The sequence below is a fragment of the Saprolegnia parasitica genome (assembly GCF_000151545.1).
Source record: "Saprolegnia parasitica CBS 223.65 unplaced genomic scaffold supercont2.2, whole genome shotgun sequence".
Classification (NCBI taxonomy): domain Eukaryota; phylum Oomycota; class Saprolegniomycetes; order Saprolegniales; family Saprolegniaceae; genus Saprolegnia; species Saprolegnia parasitica.
In genome coordinates, this window is record NW_012156396.1 from 1252406 (window position 1) to 1269622 (window position 17217).

General features: G+C 59.0%; 7 protein-coding genes across 7 annotated transcripts; 2 read left to right on the plus strand and 5 right to left on the minus strand.

Moving 5' to 3' along the window:
* Window positions 1-529: 529 nt before the first annotated feature.
* Window positions 530-2655, plus strand: SPRG_01087 (hypothetical protein). Its single transcript, XM_012339286.1, has 5 exons — window positions 530-827; window positions 875-1427; window positions 1475-1893; window positions 1939-2122; window positions 2173-2655. Exons 1-5 carry the CDS (start codon window positions 593-595, stop codon window positions 2582-2584), a joined length of 1803 nt encoding a protein of 600 aa, XP_012194676.1. The 5' UTR covers window positions 530-592; the 3' UTR covers window positions 2585-2655.
* Window positions 2604-4502, minus strand: SPRG_01088 (hypothetical protein; the record flags this gene model as incomplete). Its single annotated transcript, XM_012339287.1, has 5 exons — window positions 2604-3723; window positions 3771-3840; window positions 3887-3983; window positions 4030-4264; window positions 4317-4502. 5 exons carry the CDS (start codon window positions 4500-4502, stop codon window positions 2641-2643), a joined length of 1671 nt encoding a protein of 556 aa, XP_012194677.1. The 3' UTR covers window positions 2604-2640.
* A 17-nt stretch (window positions 4503-4519) lies between these two features.
* Window positions 4520-6707, minus strand: SPRG_01089 (hypothetical protein). Its single transcript, XM_012339288.1, has 5 exons — window positions 6549-6707; window positions 6085-6499; window positions 5940-6036; window positions 5783-5852; window positions 4520-5731 (listed from the first exon to the last, which is right to left on the minus strand). The coding sequence occupies exons 1-5, from the start codon at window positions 6666-6668 to the stop codon at window positions 4661-4663; spliced, it is 1773 nt and encodes a 590-aa protein (XP_012194678.1). The 5' UTR covers window positions 6669-6707; the 3' UTR covers window positions 4520-4660.
* A 150-nt stretch (window positions 6708-6857) lies between these two features.
* On the minus strand, window positions 6858-8899 carry SPRG_01090 (hypothetical protein). The gene is made up of 6 exons (XM_012339289.1): window positions 8628-8899; window positions 8363-8582; window positions 8212-8308; window positions 8096-8165; window positions 7428-8048; window positions 6858-7379 (listed from the first exon to the last, which is right to left on the minus strand). The coding sequence occupies exons 1-6, from the start codon at window positions 8880-8882 to the stop codon at window positions 6927-6929; spliced, it is 1716 nt and encodes a 571-aa protein (XP_012194679.1). The 5' UTR covers window positions 8883-8899; the 3' UTR covers window positions 6858-6926.
* Window positions 8900-9053: 154 nt separating this feature from the next.
* On the plus strand, window positions 9054-14147 carry SPRG_01091 (hypothetical protein; the record flags this gene model as incomplete). The annotated part of the gene is made up of 6 exons (XM_012339290.1): window positions 9054-9137; window positions 9183-9543; window positions 9592-9688; window positions 9735-9804; window positions 13085-13209; window positions 13244-14147. 6 exons carry the CDS (start codon window positions 9054-9056, stop codon window positions 14145-14147), a joined length of 1641 nt encoding a protein of 546 aa, XP_012194680.1.
* Window positions 14148-14170: 23 nt separating this feature from the next.
* Window positions 14171-14857, minus strand: SPRG_01092 (hypothetical protein). Its single transcript, XM_012339291.1, has one exon. It carries the CDS (start codon window positions 14817-14819, stop codon window positions 14238-14240), a length of 582 nt encoding a protein of 193 aa, XP_012194681.1. The 5' UTR covers window positions 14820-14857; the 3' UTR covers window positions 14171-14237.
* A 519-nt stretch (window positions 14858-15376) lies between these two features.
* SPRG_01093 (CAMK/CAMKL protein kinase) lies at window positions 15377-16586 on the minus strand (the record flags this gene model as incomplete). Its single annotated transcript, XM_012339292.1, has 3 exons — window positions 15377-15637; window positions 15685-16032; window positions 16083-16586. 3 exons carry the CDS (start codon window positions 16584-16586, stop codon window positions 15377-15379), a joined length of 1113 nt encoding a protein of 370 aa, XP_012194682.1.
* Between the last annotated feature and the right edge of the window lie 631 nt (window positions 16587-17217).

Genomic DNA, 17217 nt, shown 5'->3' on the forward strand with positions numbered 1-17217 from the left:
CTGACAGAGAAGTATAACTCAGTGGTATCATACTCTGTGTTTGCATCACGTCTATTTTGTGAAATATAAAATTTCACAGGTAAGACTTTACCTACTAATGAGTTAATCTTCACAGTGTTTAAATTAGCGCATTGCTATGAGCGCAAACGTGCTTTTTGGACAAGGAAATCTCCACATCTCGTACGTTCGTTTAGATCCTTAAAGCCAATGCACCAATCATAAGCCGTTTATGCTTCATGTCGCATCGCGCCATCCGGATAAGCATCTGAGGCGGTCGTCACCCAGCAGCGCCCCACCCTAGGCCGACGCCACGAGCGTCGAGGGTTGAAAGCGAAGCGATGCGCTGCAGCGAGCGGTCCCGCAGACCTGAATAAGGGACTTCAGATGCTCAGCCCCACGCGGCCGCTCGGACTTGAAGCGGCGATGTCGTTCGCCGAAGCAATCACCATTCCGGTATCTTCTTCTCTGCAGGACGGAGGCAATCTTTTGCGGCTCCTGATTGGCTCAAGTACTACAGTGCACGGCTCGAGCCTTCCACGGATCTTGGCCGCAGTCATTTCCCAAGCTGCCCGTTCGAGCTCAGACAACGACGATGCTGCTGCTCAGCTCCCTCGTGGCGCTCTTAACGACGGCGTCGGCGTTCACCAAGTGCCACCAGCGCCACCCGAACCGGACCCAAGTCCTCTTGACGCCGCGCCCGCACGAGGTGCTTGCGGCCGACGCCTTGCCCGACCAGTTCGACTGGCGCAATGTCAATGGCACCAACTTTGTCACGGTCTCGCGCAACCAGCACGTGCCGCACTACTGTGGGTCCTGCTGGGCCTTTGGTATGCATATATCGCTACTTGACCCGATGCTAATGCAAGCGTGATAGCGGCGACGTCGGCGCTGAGCGACCGCATCCGCATCGCGCGCGAGCTGCATCCGGACGGCAAAGACCGTGTGCTCGTGACGCGCCAAGTCAACTTGTCGCCGCAGGTGCTCCTCAACTGCGACAAGGAGGACGAGGGCTGCCATGGCGGCGAAGGCCTCAGTGCGTACCGCTACATCCACGAGCACGGGATCCCCGAAGAAGGCTGCCAGCGGTACCTGGCGACGGGCCACGACGTCGGCAACACGTGCACCGACATTGACATTTGCCGCAACTGCGTGCCGTCGAAAGGCTGCTTTCCGCAGACCTCGTACGACACGTACCACGTCTCCGAGTACGGCAACGTCGACGGCGAGGCCAAGATGATGGCCGAGATTCACGCCCGCGGGCCCATCGTGTGCGGCGTCGCTGTCACGGATGAGTTTCTCCACTACAACGGCGGCGTCCTCGACGACAAGACGGGCCGCACCGACATTGACCATGACATTTCGATCGTGGGCTGGGGCGTCGAGCGCGACGGCACCAAGTACTGGGTCGGCCGCAACAGCTGGGGCACGTATGTACATTCATAGCCGAGGCAAAGGCGCCCACAGTACGATGTAGGTACTGGGGCGAGGAAGGCTGGTTCCGCCTTCGTCGCGGCAACAACAACCTCGGTGTCGAGACCGACTGCGCGTTTGGCGTGCCTTCGGACAACGGGTGGCCCAAGCGCCACACGACAAAGACGTCGCCGGTCAAGGCGCCGATCTGGTCGGGTGACGTGCAATCGCTGTCGCGGCCTACCGGCCGCAACTATAACCGGTCGCCCGTGCACTTTGTCCATGGCGAGAAGGTGCTCTCGCCGCGCCCGATCGACGAAGTTGACGTCGCGTCGCTGCCCAAGCAGTGGGACTGGCGCAACATTGCTGGCACCAACTTTGTGAGCTGGGACAAGAACCAGCACATTCCGCAGTACTGCGGGAGCTGCTGGGCGCAAGGCACGACCAGCGCCCTCTCGGACCGCATCTCGATCCTTCGCAACGGTACATGGCTGTCTTGCTATAAACGATTGCGACGGAGTTGTGTAGCCTCGTGGCCGGAAGTCGCCTTGTCGCCGCAAGTGCTCGTCAACTGCCACGGCGGCGGCTCGTGCGAGGGCGGCAACCCCGGAGCCGTGTACGAGTATGCGCACAAGCGCGGTATTCCAGACCAGACGTGCCAAGCGTACGTGGCCAAGGACGGCCAGTGCTCGGCCCTCGGCGTCTGCGAGACGTATGCATTAGCACTCTTCGCTGTCTTCTCAGACGTGTTCTTGTGTGCAGGTGCTGGCCCACCAACTCGTCGTTCACGCCCGGCGCGTGCGTCCCCGTTACCAAGTTCAAGAGCTACTACGTCGCCGAGTACGGCCATGTGCGCGGCGTCAACCAAATGAAGGCCGAGCTGTACAAGCGCGGGCCCATTGGGTGTGGTATGCACGTCACAGACAAGTTTGAGCAGTACGCGGGGGGCATCCACTCGGAAAAGCTCTGGCTCCCGATCCCCAACCACGAGATCTCGGTCGCAGGCTGGGGCTTTGACGAAGCGACGCAAACCGAGTACTGGATCGGGCGCAACTCATGGGGCACGTACTGGGGCGAGAACGGCTGGTTCCGCATCAAGATGCACAGCGACAACCTCGGCATCGAAGGCGACTGCGACTGGGGCGTTCCGATCCCGGACGGCTCGAAACCCTAAGCGATTCGCTGGCAAGAGTCCGAGGAATGCATAAATGACATGATAAAATACATAAGCTACGTCTTGATGGGAAAGCAAGGGAACGGCTGGACGTGCGGGAGCGAGTCCATGGCCTTCATGGCCTGCAAGAAGGGCTCGTTGACGTCGAGCCAATTGGTCTCGAGGAGGCCTTCGGTGGCCGTCACTTCCTTGTCCGAGGGGTTGAACTGGTACGCGCTCTCGGGGTTGATGGCCCAGACGTACCCGCCCGCATAGCCCGGCTGCCGGAGCACTTCGATCATGTAGTCTGTCACGCGCTGCGTGGTCTTTTTCGGGTGCAAATCCTGTGAGTAAAGGCCGCCAAACTCGCCGGGAATGAGCACGGCGTCTTGCGTGCCGGCGAGGAAGCCAAACATGTGGTTGGTCGTCGCCATCACGCGGCTCAAGAGCGTCGCGTCGTCGAGCTCGACGTAGTTGGTGATGACGTTTCCGGCGCGTGTGCCGCTTGCGAGAAAGTACAGTTGCGGGTACACGGCCGGCGTGTAGTAGTGCGGCGTGTAGACAAGCTTTGAGGGGACGTCGAGCTGCACGGGGGCCGCGCCCGCGCCTTCGAGGCCGCCGCCCCACCAGTCAAAGAAGGAGAACGTGTCGCGACCAATCGTGAGGGTTTGCGCACTCGAGATCCCTTCGACAAAGACGAGCCAGTTGGGGCAGCCTTTGAGGACGCGGTTGCCGATGATCTGCGCCATGAGGCGAAAGTCCACGGCCGAGTCGTCGCCCCACGTCGAGAGGTGCGGCTCGTTCTTGAGGTCGACGCCAATGATGTTCCAGAACGCGTTGCTGCAAAAGGCTTTGGTGAGCTTGTCGACCGCGAGGAGGAAGTCGGCTTGCGTGTACGGCGTGCCATCGCTCCACGGCCAGCCACCAGTGACTGTCGGCGTCAGCGTATGAATATCGAGAAGGACGGTAATGTTGCGGTACGCGAGTGCTTTCGTCAGCGTGTCGATCGTCGAAAAGTACGACGTGACATCGAGCGCGCGGTTGAGGTTCTGGTTGACGACGCTTTTAAGCGGCGGCGTGTTGGCGAGGATGCTCGAGACGCACAGCGGGAGCCGAATGCTGTTGATCTTGTGCTTGGCGAGGAAAAGGGCAACCTCATACTGCAATGTCGTCGTGAGGCGCCGCTATCATGCAACGAGCGACGTACCACGGTCGTGCCGTTCTGATCGTTCGTCCAGAGACCGAAGGGCACGGCGAGAGAGGTTTCCATGCCAAACCTGCGAGTGCAATGCATGAGCCGAGTTCAGCGCTGGTCGCTCGTACCAGTTGATGCCTTTGATGGCCATCTGCACACTCTCGCCGTTGGGTCCTTCGGCAAAGAGCTTGCCTTGTTTGCTCACGTAGTTGGGCAATGCGCATTCTAGCTTCGTGTTGGCACCATAGCTGTACACAGGCGCGACACGAACCGGTTTTGGGGTACACGCTCGGATTCCCTACGACACCGTCGGGGCTCACCAGCAGCTCATCGGAGCCGCTGCCGCTGTCGCCTCGAAGGCCGCCAATGACGCGGCGCCGGCGCAGTGCTTCTTGGTACGTATTGCGACGGGTCAGCATCGCGTCCCGAGCTTTCGACCCATACGTCGTCATCAAGGCGACGCCCGCGACGAGGATAACGGCGAGGAGGACGAGGCCGGGCCATATCTACCGCCCCACGCAGCGTGAGACATGGGATGTACCGCAATGGAAGCCGCACCACAAGGCGTCCTCGGAAGCGCACGGGCTTGGCGCTGCTCTTCTCGGGTGCGGCCCCGAGCGCGGGCCGGCTGCGACTGTTCGTATGGGCGTCGTCGTCGGCGTCGCCATGGGCCTCGACGAGCACGCTGCGGTGGACGTCGCGGGGCGTCTCGATCGCCTTGTACTGCGCGTCCGACGGCTCCATCGACTGCGTCGGAGCTGAAAAAACTCAAATGCGACCATCGTCGACGATTGCAATGCGCAATTCTATTTATAGATTCCACTGGCATCTCAATTTAGCTTCACCGTTCTCCAAACACTGTTTCATACTCTGTTTGGCAAAGATAGCAATCTAAAATTCAACTAGGTAAAGCACGGAAAGCGACCCAGGTGCGGGAGACGATCGAGCGCACGCAGCGCGTCGAGGTACACGGTGTTGACGTCGCGCCAATTGGGCTGCAAAAGGCCCTCGGTCCAGTACCCGGCCGTGTCGGAGGGGTTGAAGCCGTACCCGCTCTCGGGGTTGAGCGCCCACATGTACCCGCCGCTGTAGCCCGGCTCCATCATGATCTGCATGCACATGTCGACAACGCGCTGCGATGTCTTGCGCGGGTGCGCGTCGAGGGCAAAGAGGTCGCCAAACTCGCCAAAGACGATCGCGTGGCCTTGCGCGCGCAAGTACCCAAACATGTCTTGGACGGTCGCAGCCACGATGTGGCGCAGCGCCGCGTCGTCCCACTCGGTGTAGTTGCGCAGAACCGTCTCGCCTGACGTCCGCGGCGCCGCGCTCGCGACCAGAAACGACTGCGGGTACACGGACGGGTTGTAGTAGTGCGGCGCGTACACGAGCTTGGAGGGTAGCGTCGATATGGGGTAGGTGCCCGCCGCCTGGAGACCGCCGCCCCACCAGTCGTAGTAGTCGAAGCGGGTGCCGTTGATTTGAATCGCGTGCGTCTCGGCGTTGCCCTCGACGAACGCGAGCCAGTTGGGACAGACGGCGAGCATGCGCTGCGCGAGGAGCGTCGCGCCGCGGCGAAAGTCCTTGGGGCCATCGTCGCCCCACGTGGTTTGCCACGGCTCGTTCTTGAGGTCGACGCCGAGGACGTTCCAGTACGCGTCGCCACAGAGGTTGGTCGTGAGGACGTCCATGGCTTCGAGTGTCGAGGTCTCGGGCGTCGTGTCGCTGAACCACGCGTCGCCCTTCTCGGTCACACTGAGGTAGTGGATGTCGAGGAGCACCGAGATGCCGACGGCGCCGCACGCGCGCACGATGCTCTGGACCGCGCTCACGTAGCTCGTGAGGTTCAGCCCCGGGCTCTCGTACTCGTTGACGACGTTGGCGTTGGGCGGCGTGTTCTTGACGAGCGCGTCGACGGTGAGCGGGAGGCGGATGCTGTTAAAGTTGTGCCGGGAGAGGAAGGCGACAACCTCAAACTAGGAGAGTTTCAGTGAGACAGCACGCACACATATATGCCATGGACGTACGAGGGACGTGCCGTTGTCCGGGTTGGCCCAGAGACCGAACGGGATGTGGAGCTCGGTTTCCATGCCAAACCTAATGTGGCCTTGTAGATATGAAGGTATATACAGGATCAGCATACCAGTGGCCTTGTAGATATGAAGATATTCAGAGTCAGCATACCAGTTGATGCCTTTGATGGCGACGGGCACTTTGGTGCCGTTGGCCGCCTGCGCAAAGAGGCCGCCGTTCTCGCTGAGGTAGTTGGGTAGCTTGCAGCCTACATATATATGCGTGATGTCGCGTCGAATGCAAGAGACTCGAGTACCGAGGGACGGGAACGAGGCCATGTTGGTGACTTGGCCGGCCGTGCCCGGCGTGCCGTCGTTGATCTTGCCGTACAAGACGGGCGTCGGCGCTGGGGTTGGCGCCAGAGTTGGACTTGGTGGCGGTGTCGAGGCGACGGGTGGGGTGGGCGTGGGCGTATAAAGCTGAACAACCGCAGGCGGTCGAGGCGTTGGTGTCGGTGCGCTTGTCATCACAGGAGTAAGTGTCGTGGTGTCTGCAGTTGGTGGGGACGTCCACGGCGGTGCGCTCGAAGAAGCAGGTGCAACTATATTCTTGTCCGACGTTGATTGTGACGCGCCCTTGCCGTCCGAGCCACCGCTGGCGACGACGAGCCCGACAATGATGCCAATGATTCCTAGCACGGACACGGCGAGGATCGCTTTGCCTCGTCGCGTCTAGCGCTTGTAATGAGCTACACTTGCATGTCCAGAGGGCGGATGGTACCTTGAGGCATCCTTGGGCCGTTGGCGCTGGCGCGATAACTTCGTGGAGGCCTACTTCGTGGTGGTCCTTGCGCGTGAACGGCGCGTCGGCTTCCTTTGTCTCTTCGTCGTCGGGGATCATGCCCGATTCGAACCTTTCGTAGGCAGCACTGAAGGAGCCCCTTGTCTCATGATTGTCGTTCGATCGCATGCGACTAGGTCGTGTACGATGCGAGAATGGTTTCTCATATCAAATCCTTATCGAAGCATAGAAGGTCCTACAATCGAGACATGGAACATTCAAACCGGCGGCAGATGCGAAACAGAGTGTAGATTCTGCGTCGAAAATATCGAAGCCGAGGTGATTGGATGCAATTCATTCGATATTTTTACAGGCAGCCTATGAAATGCATGGAAACTTGATCAAGTCGGCCATCGAGTCCATTTGCTTGAGTGCGTTGAGATACGGCTTGTTGACGGTGACCCAGTCCAGGGCCACGAGGCCTTCTTGCCACACGCCTTTGTGGTCGGACGGGTTATAGTTGTACGCGGACTCGGGGTTGAGCGACCAGACGTACCCACCCGCGAACCCCGGTTGCTTGACCATGTCCATGCAGCTCTCAATCACGCGGCGCACCGTGTAGTTCGCATGCCGGTCTTGCGTGTAGAGCCCGCCAAACTCGCCAAGCACGATCGTAGCTTTCTGTGGCCCCGTCGTGAGGTAGCCAAACATGTTGTTGGCTGTCGCGAGGACGACTGACTTGAGCGTCGCATTGTCGAGCTCTGTGTAGTATCCAATGAGATCGCCGACTTGAGTTCCGTCCTTGAGCAAGTACATTTGTGGGTAGACCGACTAGACAGGCCGATATCAGGGTTGTGAATCGGATATGCCTCGTTGTACCGGCGAGTAGTAGTGGGGGGCATATACAATCTTGTTGTCGGTCGTGAGCGTAATCGGGTAATCGCCGGCGTTCTGAAGACCAGCGCCCCACCAATCATAGTACGACGTGTAGACGCCCGTGGGCAGCGTCATCGTATGGAGGTCGTTGACGCCCTCGACGAAGGCGAGCCAGTTGGGACAGCCCTGGAGCATTTGGTTGCCAATGAGTGTCGCGGCCACCCGCCAGTCGGCCGACGTCTTGTCACCCCACGTCATTTGAGACGGTTCGTTCTTGAGGTCGATGCCAAGAACGTTCCAGTGCGCGTCGTTGCAGAGCGTCTTGGTGAGCGTGTCGACGGCCGAGAGGTACGACGCTTGGCTGATCTGGTCGCTGGTCCACTTGGGCCCGATGTCCGAGACTGTGAGCACGTGCAAATCAAGGAGTACGCTGATGCCGCGGTAGGCGAACGCTTTGACCAGCGACGAGAGCAGCGAGAGATACGTCGACGGGTCAATGGCCTTGTTGCTGAAGACGTTGAGGAGCTCCTTGTTCGGCACACGGTTCTGCAAAATGCTCTCGATCGAGAGCGGGAGGCGCACGCTGTTAAAGTTGTTGCGCGCCAAGAACGACGCCACTTCGTACTAAGAACCACACATTGTATCGAGTGCAAAAGCACTGCGCAGCGTACCACGGTTGTGCCATTCTGTCCGTTGGCCCAGAGCCCGTACGGAATCGCGTTGCCCGTCTCCATGCCCGACCTACCAGACATACGTATCAACCGTTCGCGCCGTATCAAGTTGATACCAATTGATGCCTTTGATGCTCACGGGCCGGTTCGTGCCGTCCGTGCCGACAATGTAGATCTTGCCGTTGGAGCTCACGTAGTTGGGCTGCTTGCACTCTACGCGGTTTTGTTGATTGTGAAAGGACGTCTTACAGAGATCAGATGTAGTACTGGGCGAAGGGTACTTGGTCGGGTTGCTCCCTACGGCGGGATCCACCGATGCGCCAACGCCGTCTTGAATGGCTCCGGTCGGTGCGACTGGCACCGTCGTCGCGCCATTGCCCGCGCTCGAGTCGCTCGACTTTTGAGCGACGAGCTTGATGACAAAGTACGCGACGACCGCTGCGCAGCCGGCGAAGAGAACGAGGAAGATGCAGCGTCGACGCCACATCTACGATACGGAATGTGGGCAAGAGCTAATGATGGCGTGCTGTACCATGCCGCAGCTAGGACGGCCCTCTTCTGTTGCTGTCTTCTTCCGCGGGCGGGGACCTGGCATTTGCTGAAGTTCGCCTTGGATCGGGTTGGCGTCGTCCGGATGCCCCGGCGCAACATCGTCATCGTCGATTGCGCCCGACTCGTAGCGCTTGTAGGATGCTGGGCTCGATGGGCGCCGGCCCGCGTACATGTCGTCGTCCTCTTCTTCGCCCTGGTGGCCGCGGGGACTCGTCGCGCGTGGGCTCGTCGCCATGCTTTCCAAAATGACTCGTTCTTCCACACTGTTGAATCTTGTTCCATCGAAGGATACGCAAAAACTCTGTTTTAAACAGCGTCTCATACATCATTGAAAACAGCGTCTGATACAGTGGCTTGTGGCAGGCGTTTCGCGAGAAGGGCAGATCTTTGCAAGCGTCACCGAGGGATGGCACCGCGAGCGAACTTTGAGGGCTACGAGTCGCCCGATGAAGACGCTGATACCGTCTCCTCGATGCCAAGCTGCCTCAAGGTACTCACGTGCAGCCATGACGCACTGCGAATCCCAGGAGCGTAGACACGACGAGCCAAGCTCGTACTGGGTGTCGTGGTCATTGGCATCGTTGGACTCATTCTGGGCCTTGTGCTTGGACAAGGCGGGACAGCAGCCACCGCCAAGCAGCAAGAATCAGCGTCAGAGGTTAGCCCCACGCCGTACGTGACAACCGCACCAACCACACCGACACCATCCGTCACGACACAAGCACCCACACAAGTGAACCCTCTGCGCTCGCTGACAGATTCGCCAGCGACACCGCCACCAAGTCCAACTCTGGCGCCAACCCCAGCGCCGACGCCCGTCTTGTACGGCAAAATCAACGACGGCACGCCGGGCACGGCCGGCCAAGTCACCAACATGGCCTCGTTCCCGTCCCTCGGTACTCGAGTCTCTTGCAGTCGATGCTACATCACGCATGTATATGTAGGCTGCAAGCTACCCAACTATCTCAGCGAGAACGGCGGACTCTTTGCGCAGGCGGCCAACGGCACCAAGGTGCCCGTCGCCATCAAAGGCATCAACTGGTATGCTGATCCTGTATATGTCTTCATATCTACAAGGCCACATAAGGTTTGGCATGGAAACCGAGCTCCACATCCCGTTTGGTCTCTGGGCCAACCCGGACAACGGCACGTCCCTCGTACGTCCATGGCATATATGTGTGCTGTCTGTGGTGACCCCCGCGGTGGAACTCAAACAAAGCAGCGAGGGGAGAGCCGTCTCCCGGAAAGCAGGCAGTTGTATTGAGTTACTCCGCAGAGCAAAAGATGAAGTGAGCTAGTTTAGGCGAGCTTCAGCGTGAGCACTCGAAGAGGCGTCGATAGAAGAAATGCCAAAGCGTCGCTACAGGACTAATGTCCTCAGTATGTAATACCTAGATGAAGATAGATATATCTTCCAGCTAGTCGCCCCTTTCCCTAACGGCTTCTCCAGCCGTCCACGACCAATAAGGTCGTGTCCTGGCTTGCATTGGTTGGAGCATGGGTTGTCCCAATCGTCCAGACACAACACACCCCCCAAGCCATGTCTCCAAGACATTGTAAGCTGGGTTTATACATGTAAAATATGTAAGAGTATAAAATATGTAACATGAAAGATTGCAAATACATAAAGCATTTACCAAACGTGCCAGTGTTCGTCGAGCTGGCCCGTCGACCAGGGATTCAACATACTGCAACACGAGGTCCGGGCACTGTTCCAGCATACTTGAGAGCGGTGTCCTCGAAGCTTCAATTGCCTCGGGCCTTCCCATTGTACGAGGAGTTCAGAGGTCTTGGCGGCTCTGTTGTGGCGATTGGCCAGTAATGGCCGCTACCTTGAGGAGCACGCCTTGTTCAGAGACGTAGTCCAAGATCTCTTCAGTGACGTTGAGGTCGGAGTCCGAGTGGTACTTGCTGCGAGAGGAGTGCGCCTTTCGACGGTCCTTTTGTCAGCAAGTGTTCGGTCTCGACCGAGTACGCACTTCTGGTTCGGTCTACGGTCGGGACCGAGTATCACGTCGAGTGGCGTTGTCGGCTCCAGGAGCGTGAAGACTTCGGTCGGCGACATGTTGCCGAGTGACGGAAGCGCCGTACGGTTGAGGTTGGCTTGGACAACGAGTAGTAGATAGTCCCACTGATCCAACGCGAGGCGATACTCGCGGGGGAGGACGCGTAGCACTTGGAGGAGATCTCGGTTGAGTCGCTCGATCGTGCCGTTGCGCCACGGGCAGTAGGCCACTACAAAGTCGTGTCGGGCTGTGCACTTGGTCGCCAGAATCGCCATGAGCTCGTTTTTGACATGCGAGCCTTGATCGGAGATCCATTTCATGGCATCCCAAAGCGCTTGGCCCAGTCCATAATAGCCGTCGCACAAGCTTCGCTAGTGAGGACATCCTTCAGCAACAACCCATAGTTGACGCCGTTGGCCGCCTTGTCCCAAAAAGAGGAAATCAAAGTGGAGTCCGTGATGGCGATGTTGCGCGTTCCAAAGTGGAGAGTAGAGTCGTTGGATGATGCACGGGCGGTAGATGACAGCGCCGCGACGCGCCAACACCTTTCGATGTCGCGCGGCGTCCAAACGCTGCTAACCCCACCGGCTCATCTGATTTGGTTCGGTTGTCCGTCGTCGTTTTGCGGAGCGGGAGATGACAGCGCCGCGGCGCGCCAACACCTTTCGATGTCGCACGTCGTCTAAACGCTGCTGTCCCCACCGGCTCATCTTGTCTGCCCCCAAATGATGAACGCCATCGATGTGGTCGATCACATAGCGGAAAGAGCCGATGATGCCGGCGCAAACAAACCATCTTGCCCCCAGTATGCGCCTTCCATTCTTGGTCTGGCGCAAAAGATGAGGATCAAGTGCTTGTGGTCGCAAAAAAGACGGCACCCGTGAGGTTGTAGAAAAAGTAGTCCAGCGAGAGACAGACCAGTAGCTCGTGGAGCTGATCCTGGACCGGCTTGTCCTCGTCGTAGTCGACAAATTGCACGATACTGATGGACCACCCCGTGGCAGACGCATCGCAGACCAGGGAGAGCATAGCCTCCGCCTTCGGATGCGCCCGCAGAAACCATGTCAAGCAGCGCGCGTTTTACCGCGCCAAAAGCCGCCTTCTCGGTATCCGTGAGGGTAATGTCAATCTTGTTGGCGATGATATTCTTCCCGACCAGTACCAGCCACCGCCGCTGTAAGGCGCTACTTCTCGTTGGCGCCGTCAGGCGGCACGGCCTTCTTGGTCAGGTCTTCAGCGTCGCTTTTGCCTGGAGAACTCGGCTTGATCGCGTCGTTGGCTGTCTCTGGGTTGGGTTTGGACTGCTTGGTCGGCAGTCCGCCTCCTTCGCCTGATTGAGCCTCGGGCAGCTTTCGCTTCCCGGTCCCGATCTCATCGATCTCTTGTCCCGTCTTGTAGTCTTGATAGGCCTCAATCTTGGACAAGAGCACGTTGGCAAAAGCCTTGAGCGAGTCGGCTGGGTTGACTTCGAGGTGACTCGAAACCGCGTTCCGCACCCATGCCGGCTCGAGCTTCTCCGTGATGGCCTTGATCACAATACGACGAGTAGCCTTCACCGTCATCACTTCGGCGAGGGCCCGTTCGTCGATGATCTTGCCGATTTGACACATGTAGTCACGTCTGACCGACGCGGCATCATCCGTCATCTTCGGCATTTGTAGCGTCCTGAAACACTTGCTGAGCGCTTCCCCCGACTCAATGATGGTGGATGAGGTCTTCTCCATGATCGCCGTGAGGCGTTCACGAAGCTCCTTCTCCGTGATCGTTGCGGGGTCCACGTCCCAGTCGTACTCGCAAGCCGTCTTGAGCAGGTCCACGTCGCAGCAGTCCTTCCACGACACGATGTGGTCGGCGATCCGCTGCCCCTTGGACTTGCACTTGGCCACGAGCACCTTGCGGTACGCATCATAGTCCTTCTTCCAGCGGACGAGAGCCGCTTGACCAAAAGACTTGATAATCGGGTGGTCGAGCGAGGTGACCGAGATCGTTGTTGCCGGCAAATTGGTCTTCGGTCCCGAGCCCGCCTTGGTCATCTTTTACTGTAGTCTTCGAGACTAAAGTTAACTTTGTGGTGACCCCCGCGGTGGAACTCAAACAAAGCAGCGAGGGGAGAGCCGTCTCCCGGAAAGCAGGCAGTTGTATTGAGTTACTCCGCAGAGCAAAAGATGAAGTGAGCTAGTTTAGGCGAGCTTCAGCGTGAGCACTCGAAGAGGCGTCGATAGAAGAAATGCCAAAGCGTCGCTACAGGACTAATGTCCTCAGTATGTAATACCTAGATGAAGATAGATATATCTTCCAGCTAGTCGCCCCTTTCCCTAACGGCTTCTCCAGCCGTCCACGACCAATAAGGTCGTGTCCTGGCTTGCATTGGTTGGAGCATGGGTTGTCCCAATCGTCCAGATGTGTGTTGTCTCACTGACACTTGTCCTAGTTTGAGGTGGTCGCCTTCCTCTCCCGGCACAACTTTAACAGCATCCGCCTCCCGCTCACCGTCGACGCGCTCGTCAAGAACACGCCGCCCAACGCCAACGTCGTCAACGAGTACGAGAGCCCGGGGTTGAACCTCACGAGCTACGTGAGCGCGGTCCAGAGTATCGTGCGGCGCCGTCGGCATCTCGGTGCTCCTCGACATCCACTACCTCAGTGTGACCGAGAAAGGCGACGCGTGGTTCAGCGACACGACGCCTGAGAACTCGACCCTCCAAGCCATGGACGTCCTCACGACCAACCTCTGCGACGACGCGTACTGGAACGTCCTCGGCGTCGACCTCAAGAACGAGCCGTGGCAAACCACGTGGGGCGACGACGGCCCCAAGGACTTTCGCCGCGGCGCGACGCTCCTCGCGCAGCGCATGCTCGCCGTCTGTCCCAGCTGGCTCGCGTTCATCGAGGGCAACGCCGAGACGCATTCGATTCAAATCAACGGCACCCGCTTCGACTACTACGACTGGTGGGGCGGCGGTCTCCAGGCGGCGGGCACCTACCCCATATCGACGCTACCCTCCAAGCTCGTGTACGCGCCGCACTACTACAACCCGTCCGTGTACCCGCAGTCGTTTCTGGTCGCGAGCGCGGCGCCGCGGACGTCAGGCGAGACGGTTCTGCGCAACTACACCGAGTGGGACGACGCGGCGCTGCGCCACATCGTGGCTGCGACCGTCCAAGACATGTTTGGGTACTTGCGCGCGCAAGGCCACGCGATCGTCTTTGGCGAGTTTGGCGACCTCTTTGCCCTCGACGCGCACCCGCGCAAGACATCGCAGCGCGTTGTCGACATGTGCATGCAGATCATGATGGAGCCGGGCTACAGCGGCGGGTACATGTGGGCGCTCAACCCCGAGAGCGGGTACGGCTTCAACCCCTCCGACACGGCCGGGTACTGGACCGAGGGCCTCTTACAGCCCAATTGGCGCGACGTCAATGCCGTGTACCTCGACGCGCTGCGTGCGCTCGATCGTCTCCCGCACCTTGGTCGTTTTCCGTGCTTTACCTAGCCTTCTTTAAGGAAATGCATGTATCACGGAACGAACGACGATGAATTAGGATTACGAGCGAGTAGATAGACTACGGACAGAGAGGCAAGATTAGATGCACGTGGCGAGCGTCTTGGCGGCGAAGCGGTAGAGTTGGTACACGCGGCGCTCGGAGAGCTTGGCCATGTCCATGTTGGGCATCGTCGCGTGGAAGAAGTTCCAAAAGACCGTCTGGAGGCGGACTTGCTCGCGCTGGGGGATCTGCAGCAGAATGAAAAAGATGTACTCGTCGCCCCAGGCGTCGATGATGTCTTGGAGCGTAAAGGCCTCGGTGATCGTCTGGTCGTCGGTCTCTGGGCTGGTCGGCTCGTCGTTATCGGGCTCGGGCTCGTCCAGCGTCTCGGCTTCGGTCTGCTTGACAAAGGTCGAGAAGACTTCCGGGTCGTCTTCCAGCATGACGGAGAAGTCGATGCTCTCGAGCGACGTTAGAAGCTCGCCGATGCTCTGCGCCGGCGTGCGCATGTTGAGGATCACGCTCTCGAGGTCGTCCCACTCGACCATGAGCTTGGCGAGTGGCGAGCAGAGCGGCAGGCGCGGGCTGCCATGCAGCTCATCGTCGTCTTCGTCGTCGCTCTCGCGCCTCCTTCGCAGCGGGAGGAGCACGTCGTCTTGGGCCGCGTCGATCGAGTACATGTCGCGAGCGTCTTCTTTTCGGAAATGCAAGCGGTCGCTCGTGTACTACTTATGGGAATTCCAGCCTAGTGGGTGCGCTTTCGATTGTAATCCAATAAACTACCTTGCGCTTTGTATGTGCAACCGCAGCCGCGTCCAAAGATTTCTATAAAGTAGCAAGCGCGGGCGGAGGAGGATGCGAGACCAGGCTTCAAGTTTGCTTGACATGATTCGTCAAACGCAGCGCCAGGACCACCCCGTCATGCCCGCGTCTCGAGCGTGGGACTAGGGACCACGCGTACTGCGTGGCCATGCCATGCGCCACCGCATGACCGTTGCCGTGACTACGGCGAGCCGGGTCCGATCTTGCCACGTTGAAGTGGACGCCGAGGAGCATCTGCGGGCAGAGAAGTGGCCCATCGCCCTCGCGCACTTGCGTTGCGATCTTCAATCTGTGGCCACGAAGCGCTTCAAGGTGACGTGTGTCCCTGTGTGCCTACTGCGTCACATCTTTGCGACAGGAAGGGGATGGGTCGGCGAAATTTTGTTGTGGCGACGGCAAGATGTTCATCAATAAGTTAGTTTGACGCGAGCGCGCGCGTGAGGGCGTTGGCGACTGCGAGCGCCGACATGCGGAGCTCGGGCTGCTCGGCGTTGAGGAGGCTGCGGAAGATGTCGTACACGATGGGCGGGAATTGCACCTCGCGCACGCAAATGTAGCACTCGGTCCGGAGACACTCGCGGTCGTACGCGTGGCAGAGCAGGTTGTGCCGCCAGTTGGCGTCCATGAGCAACGCGTACTCGCCCATAGGGTACCCGAAGCAGAGCAGTTGATAGAGCTACAATCAGGACCATGTCAGCGATAGCTATGGAGGAAGCGACGTACGAGCGTGCCGGCAGACCACATGTCGGCGGCCGCGCCGTCAAAGGGCTCGCGTGGTGGTGGGGATTGGTTGTGGCGGCGAACCTCAGGCGGGGCATACAAAGGTTTGCATTTGATGAGCATGGTGCCACCGCCGGCACGACCGTTGGCGTTGTCGTTGAGGAGGCAGATGGCGCTGCCAAAGTCGAGGATGCGAGGCGTGAGCGTGCTGTCGATCACGACGTTGCACGGGTCCAAGTCCAAGTGCGCGACGTCGTGCGCATGGATGTACGTGAGCCCTCGGACGATGCCGAGGAAGAGGCGAAGCGCTTCTTGGACCCACACCTCGGCCACCATGCGATCCTTGAGCTCCTCTTGATGCCTTGGAGGTCGGCTTGGTGGCGAAGCTCTTGCATGCGCACGCGCGTGTACGAGAGGAGGCTGCCGTTCGAGACATAGTCGGTCGCAATGTACTCGTTCGCTTCGTCGTTCGAGCACTCCCACTGCAGCAAATGCGGGTTGTGCAGCACGCCCGTAAAGCCACCGGGCTGCAGCTCGCGCATGACGCGGATTTCGTTCTCGACGTCGTCCCGCTGGAGCAGCAGTTGGTGTCGATCCATCATCTTGACCGCGACCATGTATCGCTGGCTGGCGCCGTCCGTTTGGTCGGCTTCATGCACAGCAGGTCGCGTGTAGTAGACGCCGCCCATGACGACGCCACAGCGGCAGGTCGAGAGCACGGAATTGCCGCTCGGGAACGCGACGACGTCCCGCCGCTGCGGGTTCCATGGAAGGAAGGACTGCGGAACATGCAGCTGGAACGGAGGAAAGCGGTCGGGCTGCCCGCGGTGCTCGGTCGTGACGTACGTCGGGCGGCCCTGCTGGCGGCGGTACAAGAGCTCGGCTTCCTCGACCACGGCTTCCATCGTCCGTTCGTCACAGTCACTTGAATGCTGCTCACATTGCCCCTCACCATCGTCCATTGTGCGTTTGTATTAAAGTATATTGGCATTTCTATGTGAGATGTTAAAAATACAGCATCGACACTTCGACCAATGAAACGCCGACTTGCCTCATTGCCGCCGCGGCATTCGTTGCAATTGATTTGCACAAACTTTTGTATTGCCCTCATGTTTGTATCGACGATTCGCATTTAATGTATTTAGTCGTTGCGACCGACTAACTAAATACGAGCTACGAACCTGCGGCAAGGCGCTTTGCACCATCGTGCGTCGCCAGCATCAGCTCCAAGGATGAATTGTGTACATCTTGTCGGACTGAGCAGCAACGAGGATGATTACCGTACCGAGTGCAGCTGTGCGGTCCGGATCCGGGCTTCGATAGCATGTTTTTTGTGGTACTTTTCGCATCGCAGTCCCCATACAAGAACGACCGCGTCCGTCTATGTCTCTGTCGCAGCGCTGTAGACATACACGCGCTTACGGTCACGAGGGCCGGTGGCCTTCGAGCGCATCGCGCACCTCGCAGCAGCACCACCGAGTAGAAAGCCGGCTTGGAAATAGCCAATCCGCATGCGTGCTTTCAACAAAAACGCCA

What these genes read in the sequence shown, in the direction of transcription:
- SPRG_01087 (XM_012339286.1), top strand. Translation starts at nt 593, where the DNA reads ATGCTGCTGCTCAGCTCCCTCGTGGCGCTCTTAACGACGGCGTCGGCG. An exon ending in TGGGTCCTGCTGGGCCTTTG is followed by an intron (nt 828 to 874) that starts GTATGCATATAT and finishes CAAGCGTGATAG; the next exon opens with CGGCGACGTCGGCGCTGAGC. An exon ending in GCCCTCGGCGTCTGCGAGAC is followed by an intron (nt 2,123 to 2,172) that starts GTATGCATTAGC and finishes TCTTGTGTGCAG; the next exon opens with GTGCTGGCCCACCAACTCGT.
- SPRG_01089 (XM_012339288.1), bottom strand. Translation starts at nt 6,668, where the DNA reads ATGATCCCCGACGACGAAGAGACAAAGGAAGCCGACGCGCCGTTCACG. An exon ending in CGGCCCAAGGATGCCTCAAG is followed by an intron (nt 6,500 to 6,548) that starts GTACCATCCGCC and finishes TACAAGCGCTAG; the next exon opens with ACGCGACGAGGCAAAGCGAT. An exon ending in GGCCTCGTTCCCGTCCCTCG is followed by an intron (nt 6,037 to 6,084) that starts GTACTCGAGTCT and finishes ATATATATGTAG; the next exon opens with GCTGCAAGCTACCCAACTAC.
- SPRG_01090 (XM_012339289.1), bottom strand. Translation starts at nt 8,882, where the DNA reads ATGGCGACGAGCCCACGCGCGACGAGTCCCCGCGGCCACCAGGGCGAA. An exon ending in GACCAAGTACCCTTCGCCCA is followed by an intron (nt 8,309 to 8,362) that starts GTACTACATCTG and finishes AAAACCGCGTAG; the next exon opens with AGTGCAAGCAGCCCAACTAC. An exon ending in GACAGAATGGCACAACCGTG is followed by an intron (nt 8,049 to 8,095) that starts GTACGCTGCGCA and finishes TGTGGTTCTTAG; the next exon opens with TACGAAGTGGCGTCGTTCTT.
- SPRG_01092 (XM_012339291.1), bottom strand. Translation starts at nt 14,819, where the DNA reads ATGTACTCGATCGACGCGGCCCAAGACGACGTGCTCCTCCCGCTGCGA.